The 14640-nt window shown below is 41.0% G+C and overlaps 1 protein-coding gene across 1 annotated transcript; it reads right to left on the reverse strand.

The window, feature by feature from the left end:
* Positions 1 to 3059: 3059 nt before the first annotated feature.
* Positions 3060 to 14419, reverse strand: hsd3b7 (hydroxy-delta-5-steroid dehydrogenase, 3 beta- and steroid delta-isomerase). Its single transcript, XM_012825980.3, has 6 exons — positions 14059 to 14419; positions 11752 to 11907; positions 8190 to 8298; positions 6723 to 6822; positions 6104 to 6266; positions 3060 to 5532 (listed from the first exon to the last, which is right to left on the reverse strand). Exons 1-6 carry the CDS (start codon positions 14216 to 14218, stop codon positions 5114 to 5116), a joined length of 1107 nt encoding a protein of 368 aa, XP_012681434.2. The 5' UTR covers positions 14219 to 14419; the 3' UTR covers positions 3060 to 5113.
* Between the last annotated feature and the right edge of the window lie 221 nt (positions 14420 to 14640).

Below are 14640 nucleotides of genomic sequence, written 5' to 3' on the forward strand. Positions count from 1 at the left end.
CCTCTTAGTAGTGCCGGTTTTCATCTGTTTTAAATCATTTGATCTGTCGATGATGAACAAATTGAGTGACTGGAGCCAGATGAGAAAAACTATTCCCTTTTATGTTTTAGGATAGCCCTAGTAGACCAGTAGGCCTACTCACTCCTGGATTAAATCGGGCTAACGTTTATCTGGGGAAAACGTAATGATTTGTGTTGCTTTTATATTTAGCTGCGCAGTTAAAGTTTGATTCAAGATTATTATCAAACTAAAACCTTCAAACCTGGATTATATCCACTGTCTAGTTTTGAATTTCCTGAGATACATTTTATACATTATGTCAATGTTCAAAAATGAGGGTCCTGTCCCATAATTCCTAAAGCAGAATATTCAATTAATATGGAATTGTAATAGTTGTGGCCTAGGTTGAGCAGTTAGTTAAATTGTCTGATGGCTAAATTGGCTGATGCACTGTTGTTTGGCTCCTGCTAGACTCTACAGAAAACTGGGTTTTAGCAGATAAGTTATAAGGAAGCCTAGGAAGGATTCTTTCTACACCCAATATAAAAAGAAACTGCTAAAATTACAAACAATACCATTTTGGGGTTAATTTTAAAACTACCATAACCAGTTTCATTCTAGATAGCTCTGAACTTCGGTTGTTAAGTGAAGTGTTTATGGAAAGTATTTGACTGTTTATGTGTAACAAAATCGATGTACCCAAAGGAGGCTTTGTGTGAGAAATGATTTGTAGATATTGGCACGGAAGAAGACTCAGCAATGTATTAAGTTTACAGTGGCAATATGTTTATGCTGAAATTGCTGTTTGAATACATGAACATCATTGCTACAAAAGGGGAAGTACAATCTCATCTGAATCCCATGCAGCATTTTTGAGGTTGCAGAGTCTAGGCTTAACTCAACCAAAACCAGGGCCCAATTTATAACTGTTATCAAATATGAGTTTGCACACTTTTCACCATTTAGTGTAGTGGAGAAAGGGCAGGATGGTGGATTGATGGAAGGAAGACCCTGTGGTGTTCCCCAGTTGGGTGGAAAGCCTTTGTGCAGCATTTACCTTTCACAGAATACCACAGCTTTAGCCTTGCGTAGTTGCAAGCAGATTTCACGAACAAACAAAACACGCAATCATCTACTGCCCTCTAGTGACAAAACACAGGGTGGATTAGTTTGTGTAAAGTTCACTGTTTCACCGGTAGATGTCCCACTTTGATCAAATCTGACAGTTTCAGGAGTATATTCATATGTTTTAAAGGATACAAGAATGGACTTGCTGGAGGTAAAGGTGATGCTGACAGATGTAAATGTTGTTGCTATTGTAGGAGTAGGGTTGACATGGGTGGCGCAGTCAGTCAAATAGAAATGTCATGAAATGTCAGGAAAGCAAAGGCTTCTCCATATAAATTAAACTATAAGAAGAAGGTACACGTTTGTGCTCACAAATAGACCAAATTATTTTGCATTAAATCATACATTAAAGGTATGGTCCTCAATCATGGTACAAAGTTGTTGCAATGGTTACTGACTGGCTGGAATAGTGGACGGCTCGGTCTGAGCCACTTTGTTTGCTTCCTAGCGTTTTTGGAGCACACACACTGGACAGACAGCAAGAGCAAAGTGAGGAGAATTTTGCTGGACGCAAGTGTAATGGATTATAAACAAGGACTGTATCTTAAAAAATATAACACGTCTGTGCTGGCAGGCCTGGCCATTGTTGCCTTAACAGGATATTGTATTCAACAAATGTGCACAGTGAGAGAGTTCACATGGGTGACACAGGCAGTCAGTCCGAATGTAAATGAATGTCAGGAAACAAAGGCGCCTTCATACAGATTAGAAGTTACATGGGGAAGTCATTTAACAAAATGGTGAAATAACAAAACAAATAATTCATGGCCACAAAAAGATTCATTTGAAATTTCAACCACAACACAGACGCTTCTCAAACCCTGACCAACTTTAAGACCTGGGAAAGGCTCCCAAATGATTAGTCCTTCTTCATAAATTCACACAAAAGTAGTTTCAGCAGGAAGGCCCTTAATTGTTTTCAAATGTGAAATAAGCCTTTCTTCTGTTTGCTTTCAGTGTTGATGCAAATGTTTTTGACAGCAGAATGAATTATTCTGGATCCATAGTTCCCTACATCCCTCAAAGATTCAGTCAGAAAAAAGGCAGTATTTTATGTTTACTTGCCCTGAGTCACAACCCTGAGCTACTCCATGTATGATTCAGTAACTCTCTAGGCTTTTCTTTTCTTTCCATTTCTACTCCTTTGCAAGTATCCTGGGTAAATATTATGACCATTACTATGGAAAGAGGTAATCATACTAGGGCTGAGCTAGGAGAGGGTTCCCCTCTGGTATTTTGCCATGGGGAACACCCTGTTTAAGCCGACCACTAAGTGCTTGGGAGGAAATCTTTCCTTTGTTTTGTTCTAATGTGTTGCTATAACTACCAAATGATGCAACCGCAACAACTGGCGTTTTGGAAATCTGTAAGCTAATCAATGAAGTTGAAAGAAGAAGCACATACAGGAATAATAACCTTAGCAACATGATTATTACTGTTGCTGTACATAAACCTTTCACGAGAGTTCTCAAAGTCCACAATATTCTCACATAACCATTTGCCGTGAAACTACTTAAGTCTTCAGTGTGGTGTTTACTCTCGAGCTATACTGAAAAAGCCATAATATGATGATGTTGTTATTATTGCTCAAGGTTGAAAAGAAATGGGACAATATAATTGGCCTGCCAAATCCTAACCGATGAGATGTATTTGTTGTGAAGGTCTCTACTGGTTGTGACTCTTACACTGCAGCAATAGAGCGGAAAGAATTACCACATACCTTTATCACGTCACAGCACTTATACTTAACTGAGACCAAGGCGCGTGAGATTACAAACAGTACAAGGGGAAGTGGTACTTGAGCTGCACAGTATTTGTCTTTTATCCAGAATGTATCTAAAATAATTCTTTCCTGCTTATTTTGGTATTGATTGGTTGATACTGTCCTAGCTGTAGAGTGTAACACAACAGTAACAAAGCATGACAACACATTTCAAAAGATAAGACAATTTATTTGAAATTAAACAAATACATTCATTTTATGTCTTACATTTTTAACCTAAACAATACAATAAATAAATAATTTGACTAAATAAAATAATGAATGAGGAAAATTTGTCAATAACTGACATAATTTTTATCTTAATTAAATATATATTAAACTAATAACAGGTGTGAATTGATATGCCTCTGATAGTCATGACAGATGCAATCTTTTATCTGACATATCACAAGCTACACAATTACCAGCTCAGAAATGCCAATTATAATTATAATAATAAAACAGCCTTGCATATTTGGAATAGACAGATCTTTTCCCTATTCAACACAGTTGCAGAGTAATACTGTAGTAAGGCAGATATAAACACACACACAAATTTTAAACTATTCCCTCTACATGTTTGTATATGATGATATATTAACTGATAATGCTACAGATGAATACAATGACACTGAGGTAACTGATGAATATAGGGCAATAAAGTGTTAATGGCGAAAAATGCAAGCCTCTTTTCCAACTTAATCTTTCTCCACTCACCTACAGATATAACCTTTTCACATATTCTGCAAAGGACACTTACATGTATATCTCATAACTCACTACAATTTAAACTAAATGACAACAGACTGAGATTATCTTTATATAGATTATATCTATTTATTTAAATATCAACAACTTTCATACTTGTCATACCAGAGGCAAACCGGGAGAAAAGGGACATTTTAGTGCAGAAAACTTTCACCCTTATACAGTGATTCCCAAATTTTCATGGCTGGCCCCCTTTGTCATTGAAAAAAAAGTTGCTCCCAACACCACGGTGCAAAGATTGAGAGGCTTGTATAGCTTATTACCAATGTTTTTTTTTTTTTTACCAAATGCCCATCAGCTGTTGCATAGCTTTTCCTTAACCTAATATCTATAGTTGAACAGCTAACATTTACTTTCATCAATCAGTTAAACGTTAAATGAAAAAAGAGATGTCCATCAGCTGTTTCATAGCTTTAACATTGATGAAATTAAATGTAGAAACAATCAGTTTAACTCAAATGTTAAGCTTTTAAATTGTTAAGCAGTTAAACTACCTAAATTGAATTTGATCAGCATGCTTGTTTAAAACAGATCAAATCTGGACGGATCAAATACGGTTTTATAATCGGCTACGTATCATTCCATTCTTTGGATTGGTTCATGTTAGGTGTATGTCCATTGTATTAATAATTAGGCTAGCTATTAAACAGCCTGAACATATTTTTTAAGTACAGAGTAGGTCATAAACTCATCACCAAATAGGTAACTAGCTATTATGCTGTAAAAGCACTGCCATACTTAATGTGACCAGTAGTTGGTTGTTTAGGGTTCCCGTTCTGTTCTTTCACCCTTGCTGTTACTCTGGGCATCACCTCAGTTAAAACATCTAGAGAGGATGCACTACAAATATCTGTCAAACTTTCTTGGCCATTTATAACACTGACAACGCAAGACCTTAATGCTACATACAGTTCACTTCATACATACCGACTTGAGACTAGAAAAGTACACAAAATGAAAAAGCAATACAATACACATGTTATGACTTTGTCTTTTCAGACTCAGTCTGTCTAATTCAGACTTTCTGATCTATTGTGCTGTTTATTCTGTTGCACATTTTTGACAGAAAATCAAAGGACATTTCATGTGGAAGATTTTATCTCCAAACAACTCTTTTTTCAGCTTTTTTGTTTATTTCAATTATAAAACAATTGGAAGCTGATTTTATTTAACTTCGTCTGGCAGATGCTGCCAAGTCTTAACGTGAAGAAAACAGGAAAAGATAATCTGAGAACCATCAGCTGGCTGGCTGGCTTTTATATATCTATAAAAATATAGTTGAATACCATCACATAGCCTCTAACAATGTGCATTAGTTGTCTTTACACTCATTCCAGTATTTCATCAGTTGATTGAAATAATGCCAAATGCATGTCGTCATAAACAGTATTGCAAGAGAAAATGAGTGTAAGAAAATAAATAGTAAGTATTCAGAAGGCGTACACAAGAGTGTATTCAGGCCTTCTTGGCACGGGCAGTGATGAGGGGAAAAGTGTCAACCCAGCTCTGGGTCTGGGCTCGGCACTGCTCCCAGTCGTAGAGCGGGCGGTACTGGAAGTGGCGCTGGGCCTTGTCGGAGAGCACGGTGAAGGAGGTGCAGGCCACAGCGAGTGTGTAGCGGTTGAGCAGCGGGGCGTAGCAGCACACTGGTTTGAGCAGCCAGTGCAGCAGATCGTTGAGGCAGGCAATGAACCACAGGAGACACACCGGCACGCGAACTTGCCGGAAGTTGAAGGCTGACAGGAACTGCATGTTGAATTCTTCATAGCTCTTGTAGGGTGAGTCATCGTAGCAGAAGTACACTTCCCCTCCCAACCTCTCAGGGTGCTCACGCAGTGAGCGGGCCGCCAGCAAATGCATCCAAGCCACATTGCCTGGGAAACAGATTTAAAAAGAAAACAAAAATAAGATTTTTTTTTTTTTAAGCTAGATGACTTCACTCTGATTTGGCCCAAAATACCTCACTCATATTTATTTTGTCTTAACCCATACATATTGATATACAGTAGGGTTGAGTTACCATATTTAGGGATATTTGGAAATGTATTCAAAAATGTATGTTCTTGCCATTCTAGTTTAGTTTTTCTTTTGTTTTAATAGTGCACTTAAGGTCACTGAAACTGAGACAAAGTTTTATTGTGTTTAGCTAGTTATGCTGGGGGATTCCTGCCATTCCAGCCCTGGCTAGACATTGCTGCTGCCAGGATGGACTTGGCCTTCACAGTATAAAGATTGCACTGCCATCACACAAAAATGAAAAACAACATTTCCAGAAAATGATTCTGAAGTGGCGTCTCTCAGCAGGACAGGAAAGGATCAGCCTTCACATCCCCACATCTGTCACCGGACACGGGACACATCCGACCTTGACTGTGACACGGGACACATTCGACCTTGACTGTGACTTGGAGTAATTTCCACAACGATGAGTTTTACAGGACTCACCGGCATATACCCGCCCATGTTCTGTTTCCGGAGGGATTCCCATAATCAGCCAGCCTCCGGTCCGCACCCCATTCTGGTAAAACTCCTTCATCAGCTGGTGCTGTTCACCATAGATGCCGGTAGGCCTTAGGGAACACGTATACAGAGGGGCACCTCCTTTTACCTGCAGCAGAGAGGGGGGGGGGGGCATGAATGAAGACAAAGGTTTAAGAAATTGTGCAGAAAATCACAGCGTCACTTTTCAGGTTTAAGGGTAGTTTAAAGGGTGTGGTTTCCCTGCTGGGTTTAAAGGCCAACCCCAGGGTGGAGTGGGATCAACTTAAGGATCATGCTATGGAATGAGATGATTTTGTATAACTAGTCTAGAATATCCTTCCCATGCCACAGCTGCTTCCCTTTGCTTTCTCCATGAAGATGTGGTATAAGATAACCTGCTAAGCTGGAACTCTGATGTTACTGTAGCTGTATTTTATTGGCAGTAACACAGTTACTCCTTTTCTTTTCATCAACAGGTAAAACTGTCACTCTACATTGCCAGGTGTCCCCCAAATGCCTGTGGAAGTGCTCAGTACCATTCCCTTTGCAACAAACAGATTGAGGTTCTCGCATGGATCTGTACCTTTGTGCTATTGGCCTCAATCACCAGTTTCTCTGCTGCCGCCTTGCTCCTGGGATAAGGCATGTCGTGGTAAACATTATACTTTGTGTCTTCATCGCCCCTGTAGAAAGAACAGATGGAAGATAACATTAAACATGGAAAGAAAACGAGACAAAGGAATACAGTTACAAAGTATGCAGATAGGAAGTATACTGCCGTGATAAACTATAGTGATGAAAAGAAGATGATTCATGCGGGACAGTGAAAGCATTAAGGAAACAGAGGGGGAAAAGATGACCGATAATGAGGAAGCATTAAAACACAGACATCTGGGAACCCAATCTTGCAGTGGAAACCAGATGCAAATGAAGAATGTGTGGAATTAATGGTCAATGAGCAGATGTTGGAAATGAAAGAGACTCGCTGGACAGTGCTCTGGGTAGAGAGAAGGGTTTCTGCTTAGAATCATGCATGTGTTCTGCAAGAAAAAAACACTTGATTCAAAGACTTTGAAGTCTGACAAATGTTAATCTCCAGAAAAACAAATCCAAACACAGCTGTTTGCAGCTGGATGGTTCATTCTACAGGCCTGCACGTGCACACATCAACATACTGATTCAGGGCAGGTCCCACAAAACAGATGAATTAAAGCATTAAAAGAGGACCGTCTGAAAGATCTGTGGTAAGACAGGAACAACTGATTAACTAATGTTACTTGTTACAAATATGAGCTTGTGCAGCGACACCCTGACCAGCCTTATTACACACAGGCTTAGACATCTCCCTGACAACCCTAATTACACACAGGCTTAGACATCTCCCTGACAACCCTAATTACACGCAGACTTAGACATCTTCATTACATGCACACAACTCTAGTGTCAACACTTAAGCTCATCTGACTTGCTTAAAAAAAAAAATCCATTTAACATTTATCATTCGTTGCATGGAATATGCCTGGAATGTTCTGAGGCTTTCTATGTAAATGTGGTAATAGCACGTCAACTATGTGGAAAATGCAGGCCCTCCTGTAGGCCACCATCCCCACAGGGATCCTCAATATGGAGCAACAACAAGGGGGACTTGTTTCAAAACTGAAAACACTGAGAAATATTTACAGAGCTTCCTTCCACACTCCAAGACCCCCTGGAAGAAGACCTACAATCCAATACCCCCTGTCCACTTTCTAGCCAGGGGGGGTGGGGGAGTACATTGGGAAGCACTGGGGGGGTGCAAGAGCAAGTACATCCGTGGGGACAATGAGGCAGGGTGGAGGAGTTAGGGGGCTTATGCAATCATACGGGCCTGACAGCTTAGACACACCTGCACACACACCTATAAAAGAATGTGTAAACACACAACACCAACCACATGCAAAACTAAAAAGGAAATTGGAGACAGATGCAGCTTACAGGGAAATTCGTTTGAAAGATAGAAGAAGTGTAGAGGGAAAGCGAGGCACGCAGAGTTCTCCAACAGAAACGTCACCTGATGAAAGGATCTCCTTTGATATTGGGCCCCACCACCTCCATACTGCTGGTGTAGACTAAATACTGGATCCCGTTTTCCACACAGGCATTGATCATGTTCTCTGTCCCTGTACCGAGAACATGAGAGAGAGAGAGAGAGAGAGAGAGAGAGAGAGAGAGAGAGAGATATATAATGCAATGTTGGTAAATAATGTTTCTGACACATAATAAAGTACAGGACTGAGTTCACAGATATTTACATGTACTGGAACTAATGGTGGAATTAAAATTCAAATGTTTACCCTTCTCATTTTCAGGCAAGGATGAAGAGAGATTGAGAAAAGACATGAACAGACACGAGGAGAGAGTGCAACAGGTCAAATACCATGTGTTCAGGATCAATCTTTTATTTGGATGAGGACCAAAATACCTTGAGGATATGGAAGCGTGGATGATTGTTTTTGTTTACCACAAGCTCCAAAAGAATGCTTTAGTGACAAGAAACCACCTATTTGAAAACTGTGCTTTGAGTTGAATTATGTTCAGATGCGATATGCAGAGTTAATCAAAAGCAGAATGGACATTTTTGTGGAGAAGAGGAGAGGAGATGGATGACAAGGCTACACAACAGGCACAACCAACAGGATATGACCATATGTAATTTGCTCTTCTATTACAATAGACATATACATTCATTCATCCTTCCTTCTATTACAATAGATATATACCTTCATCCTTCCATTTAGAATTAACTAAGTGATACAAACTGAGCATATCCCACATGTTGTAAATTGGAAGCTCCAATGTTCCTAATCAAAGTAGTACAAATGAGTACAAGGAAAAGGATTTAGAAATAGCACAAGGAATGTAACATCTTTTCCTGTGTAACTTAGAAGTAGCATACAAGGTGGAAAGAAATATGAATGACTGACACAGAAGTTGGAACACTTTGAGCTCCAGATGGAATTCTGTGAGACTAGAGCTGGAAAAAACAAAGGAAACAAATGTTCATTCGGAAACCACTGGACCAGCCTTTAACCAATCGGCATCAACCACTATGGGATTGCTATACTTCCTACTTGGCCACCAATGGTACAGGCTGATATTATAGGCTTTTCCCAAATGAAAGGCTTTGCCCTCAATGAATACTATTACACATTCTTCTTGCTCCCGCTTCAATTTTTTGCTTCTACTGTTTGTATCTAGCTCTAGCACTGCCGGCATTTTCAACTACATTTCAAACAAACACTTAGACATCCCTACTGGTTGTTGACTGTTGATTGGTAGGCCCCTTAGAATGGCCCAGCAATTCATCTAGTGAGGAGAGTGCTTTTGAATATGCAACATGTATGTGTTTACATACGCAGTAGGCCTACATGCAATCCAGATAGCTTTCTGTCGGTCACATGAAATGCACCTCAATGAGTCATGCACGCAAGTTAATCTGCTTTATCCCTGTTAGACACATGACAGGCAGATACTAACTAAGTCATCAGATGCAAAACTATCAGGGAGGACACAGGGAAGGACTGTTCCTGCATCATAACACTTCTTGTCGTCATGTGGAAAGTTTTGGGAATAACTGCCCCCCCCCCCCCCCCACCCCAAAAAAAGAACCATGCCAAGATCAGCATTTGATTATTGTTTCACACTACATTCTAGAGCAGACCTGGGCAAAGTGCGGCCCAAGGGCAATTTGCGGCCCTTTGGCTGTCCCTGTGCGGCCCGCGGAGGTCAATTGTAAATTAGGAATCAAACGTAAAACCTGTACTTATTATACGGCTCTTCAGAATGTTCCAAAACGTTCCTTTGATTTGAATGGGCCATCCCAACGTTCACAGGTCTGTAATTTCTTTATATTCACTGCTGCGAAAAATGTATGACTGCTGTCATTGGCAACGGGTTTTGTGCTTATAATTCACATCTTTCATATCATTCCGCAACGCAAGTAGTCCGGTCATTTAACGTAACTGAAAGTCATTGAAACTTGAAGTCAGAAGGTGGGTTGCTGAGTTGCTTCGCATTTGCGTGAAGAACTAAACGGCAACAAAATCATTAAAAAGAGTTATTTTGGAGAAATGTCTTCTATTGTTTTGGCAAGTAACCGTATAATAAGCGGGATGTTTTTTTATTTCCGTAGGCCTACATTCGTGCGTGTGTGCGTCACTGCGACCATTTGCGATGATAAAAATTGATATTACTATTAATTTGTATACTATTGCATTGCAAGCTTGCTTGTGTGTGTGTGTGTGCCATGTGTATTGATCGTCTGGGAACACCTTTAATACTGCAAAAACATGCTCATTTTCAAAATCGTTTTGGTGAATGTTGATTAAATGTTGATTAAATAATGTTGGTGTTTTTACTATGCCTGCACCAATTTTTTTGATAGCCTAAATGTAACATCTACTCTTACCAGTAGCAGTTAATCAAAACCATACAATGTAATGTTTTTTTTATAAAGAGATACAACTTATATTGAGCAGAATTGAGTTCAGCCTATTGGTCCGGCCCTCCACATCAGTCCCACTATCTCATGTGGCCCCTTGGGGAAATGAATTGCCCACCCCTGTTCTAGAGTGTACTATGTAATGTATCAGAGTATCCAAGATAGCACAGCATTGGTAAGAGCGGCATCTTGCCCGAGCATGCTAGTACATTTTCTTAGCGATGTTTCCTAAACACTGAGCTCAAGCACAAGAATTCTAAAATAAGCTAGGGCATGGTAGGAACCAGGGAATGTCATCCATTTAATTAGTAAAATGTGAACAACCAGACAGGAAAACAGTCACAGATGTTCTATTTTGAAGCAAATAACGGCTCACAAAAACCTACCAGACAACCCTGCTCCACCCGTGCGCACACCTGGGTGTGGGGTTGTGGAGGTGTCTGATGTCTGAATCATTTGCTGGGCCTCAATTACCCGTTAAAGGAAAGTAGGACATGACTTTTGGGAACTGACAATTAATGCAGAAAAGTGGCTTGTGGTTTTTTTTTCCCCAAATGCAAATCCCTGTTTCTCGCTTCCTCTCTTCCTTCCTCCCATACAGTCTGCTCTTTTGATCTTTTCTAACACATTATTAACTTGGCTTTCTTCCCCCTTCCCCTCTAATTATTGAATTCCCCGAACTAATCCCCTCTGACCGCCCCCCTCCCAAGTAGACTACACCAGTAGACTACACCCCTCTCCACACTATCCTGCCAGTATACTACATACTCCCCTCTCCACACTATCCTGCCAGTAGACTACACCCCACTCCACACTATCCTGCCAGTAGACTACACCCCTCTCCACACTATCCTGCCAGTAGACTACACCCCTCTCCACACTATCCTGCCAGTAGACTACACCCCTCTCCACACTATCCTGCCAGTAGACTACACCCCTCTCCACACTATCCTGCCAGTAGACTACACCCCTCTCCACACTATCCTGCCAGTAGACTACACCCCTCTCCACACTATCCTGCCAGTATACTACATACTCCCCTCTCCACACTATCCTGCCAGTAGACTACACCCCTCTCCATTGTTGTCCCCCCCCATTTCTTTGCCCACTCTATTTCCCATGGGCTACTCACCTTGCACATTGACAGTGTGTATGAGTTTCTCAGGGACTCTGTTCCAGACATCCACCAAACTGGCTGTGTGAATGACCAGGTGGGCTCCCCTGGAGACCTCCAACACACTGGGGTAATCTGTGATATCGCCCTGGATCACAGACACTTTCACCCGATCTGCGAGCGCGAGTAAGCGAGAGAGAGGGGGAGACACGGGGTCAGCAACAGATGAGCATGACTGAGTGTAGAGTTACAATCCAACAACAACAAAATAAATCAGAGACAGGCATACCAAATTACCACCCATAAACTGGATAGAGTTCGAGGCCAACAATTACAACTTATTGAAGCACTCACAGCAATTTTGCTGCAATCAAAAGCAGGTGGTTAAGCTTTAACCTGTGACGTGATCAATGGCCCAGCCTCATAGCCTCTATCAGCTTATCACTGTTAGAGCAAACCAATCTAAAATTCTAACATTAGCATCGCTGTGAGGGCACACTAATCTATAATGCTAACATTAGCATCACTGTTATAATATAAGACCCCTGTCTAACTTTTTTTTATATATATTATAACAGTGATGCTAATGTTAGCATTATAGATTGGTGTGCCCTCACAGCGATAGTTGCAGCTGGACTGATGGGACATTTACAGAGGATTGTGGAGTTCTTACAAACCCTGATGTCCTTGTTTGCATCATGCAAACTATATTATTAGCTGCTTTCTTTGCAAAGAAACAGATATAGTGTGCCGTAATCCACCCACAAACTTCCTCTTGACATAAACTCATACGTGTAGTGCCTCAGCCTGAAATAGTGTGCCGACAATTCCGCCTTCTCCTGAAAACGTTTATTTCCTCTACCCCATTTGTATTGTGTTTGTAGGTGACAAATAGTTTCTGTCACTGTTCTGTACCGCCCCCACCTCATAAACAACCTAAAGCACAGACTTCCAGGCAGTTGTGGCTGTGGACGCCCTAGAACGCTCTAAAAATACAAACACAACTCTACACAACTACATACTCAATCACAGTGTGCTGATGTTGAGGAGCAGAGTGTTTACTAACAATTCTTTATCACTCAGCAGCTGCTGCCTAAGATCCGCTCCCTATCATTACTCCAAGCCCACAGCCGGTTATACAGTTCAATGAACTGTAACTTAAAAGGCAGTGTAATCAGATGTACCAAAGTTGTTACCAAGGTCATCTCCTACACAGTTCAAAGCGAACCCCACATTAGGGGGACATTCCCCAGATGCGGGTTGGCTTTCATTTTTGTCCGGTGTTACTCTGAATACATTAGGTTAAAATCTTCTGTAGTCTCTTTACCTCCCTCTAAGGAGCAACAATGTTTTCCTACCTCGCCTGAGACATGAATATCAGCAATCCTTCCACATCATCTAATCTAACCAAATTAGGCCCCCAGTGCAAGTGTGCCATCTGGAGCGTTCATTTGAAGGGTACAAACTGTTGTGCCATAGTAGTGCCGGCATAGATGCTGCAGATAATTCACAGTTTAAATGCGCAAACCAGGCTGGAGTGAGTCAGTTTTATTAAAATCAATTAGACTCGGATTTCCACTAAAACCTGTATCAGGTCAATCTGAGGGCATAAGCCGTTGTGACCTATACAAGGGACGCTCTTTTCTATCCATGGTAGAAAAATGCTGAACGCTTTGGTCAGATGAAATGCTCTCTTAATTACTCTCAGTATGAGACTATTGAGAACAGGCTGGCAATAAGACAAGAACAAATTGGCAATAAGACAAGAACAAATTGGCAATGTAGTTGACCGAGGCACCAGTGACGCACGCCGTTGGCACTTACCATTGACCCATGGCGGTCATCCATAGGGCGCTCGTCACCTCGTTTTCCTAAGGTCTTTCCTCTAAAATTTCAAATGACGTGCTCCCATCCTGCCCTGTCTAGTGTCTTTCCTTTACAAAGACTGCCGAGTTCTTTCCGTCCCTCTACTTGATTGACATTATCACACAAGCTGAGTAATTTTAAGGAACTTCAATATGAACAGCCTATATTAGGCTACAGCATAAAACAGGCCTATTCTTTCTTCAGTTTAATTGTCTTGTTGACTAGCGAAACGTGAGATCAGAACATTTCATTTCATGACATCCTAAGACCATATAAAACGTATCCCCACTTCAAACTGGTGTATCTTTAGTGCGATGTTATTTACAGTTTATTTACAATCGAACTTTATGAAATAATTCATGTTAATCTACACTCGCTGGAAAACAACCCATATGCTATTGCATAGCCTTCACCATCAACTTCAAAGACATATTGAGAGTAGGCTAGACAATGGCTCACCTGTGCTTCGATCCTTCAGACTAGTGTCAATGTGTTTGTCAAACAGGCGAATCTCTGAGACTTTGTCTTCCTTCTCAAGAAGAACTTGTAACAGGTGCTGTCCAAGGAAACCACATCCTCCGGTGATCAAATAGACGAGACCCGTGTTTTCACTGGACATATTGTCTGTTGGAGTTGCCCTGACTTAAATGACTGCTGTTTCGAACTCGGTACTTTCGAGTCTACGTCGTTGTGCACTAGCAGTCTGTGAATGTCTTCGTTTTTCAGGCTACCTGTAGGGAGAAAGACTGTCGCTAGCTAAAATGAACCACTCTAGTTGGATGCCGTGCAAATGTATGCAGGGGAGGAGCAAAAATCGGGGAGGGAACGTCGCGTTTAAACCATGGCATTAGAACTGGCTAGATGAATAAGATAAATAATTGTAAAGCCTATTTGCTACTTTTAGTGACCAACACTGCATTTTCGCTTCTGAGAAACCATGCTACTTTCCAGGCCACCTACACGTCACAGTTACAGTGTCCGAAATAGAACAGCCTAACGTCAACATCACTGCGCCTACTGGAAAGAACTCTTCATACACTC

The sequence above is a fragment of the Clupea harengus genome, chromosome 1 (assembly GCF_900700415.2).
Source record: "Clupea harengus chromosome 1, Ch_v2.0.2, whole genome shotgun sequence".
Classification (NCBI taxonomy): Eukaryota; Metazoa; Chordata; class Actinopteri; order Clupeiformes; family Clupeidae; genus Clupea; species Clupea harengus.

Excerpts from the sequence above, each read along its gene's own strand:
- hsd3b7 (XM_012825980.3), bottom strand. The coding sequence starts at position 14,218 with ATGTCCAGTGAAAACACGGGTCTCGTCTATTTGATCACCGGAGGATGT. Across the intron at positions 6,267-6,722 it reads TTGAGGCCAATAGCACAAAG|GTAAAAGGAGGTGCCCCTCT; the intron begins GTACAGATCCAT and ends TCTCTGCTGCAG. Across the intron at positions 5,533-6,103 it reads ACATGGGCGGGTATATGCCG|GCAATGTGGCTTGGATGCAT; the intron begins GTGAGTCCTGTA and ends TCTGTTTCCCAG.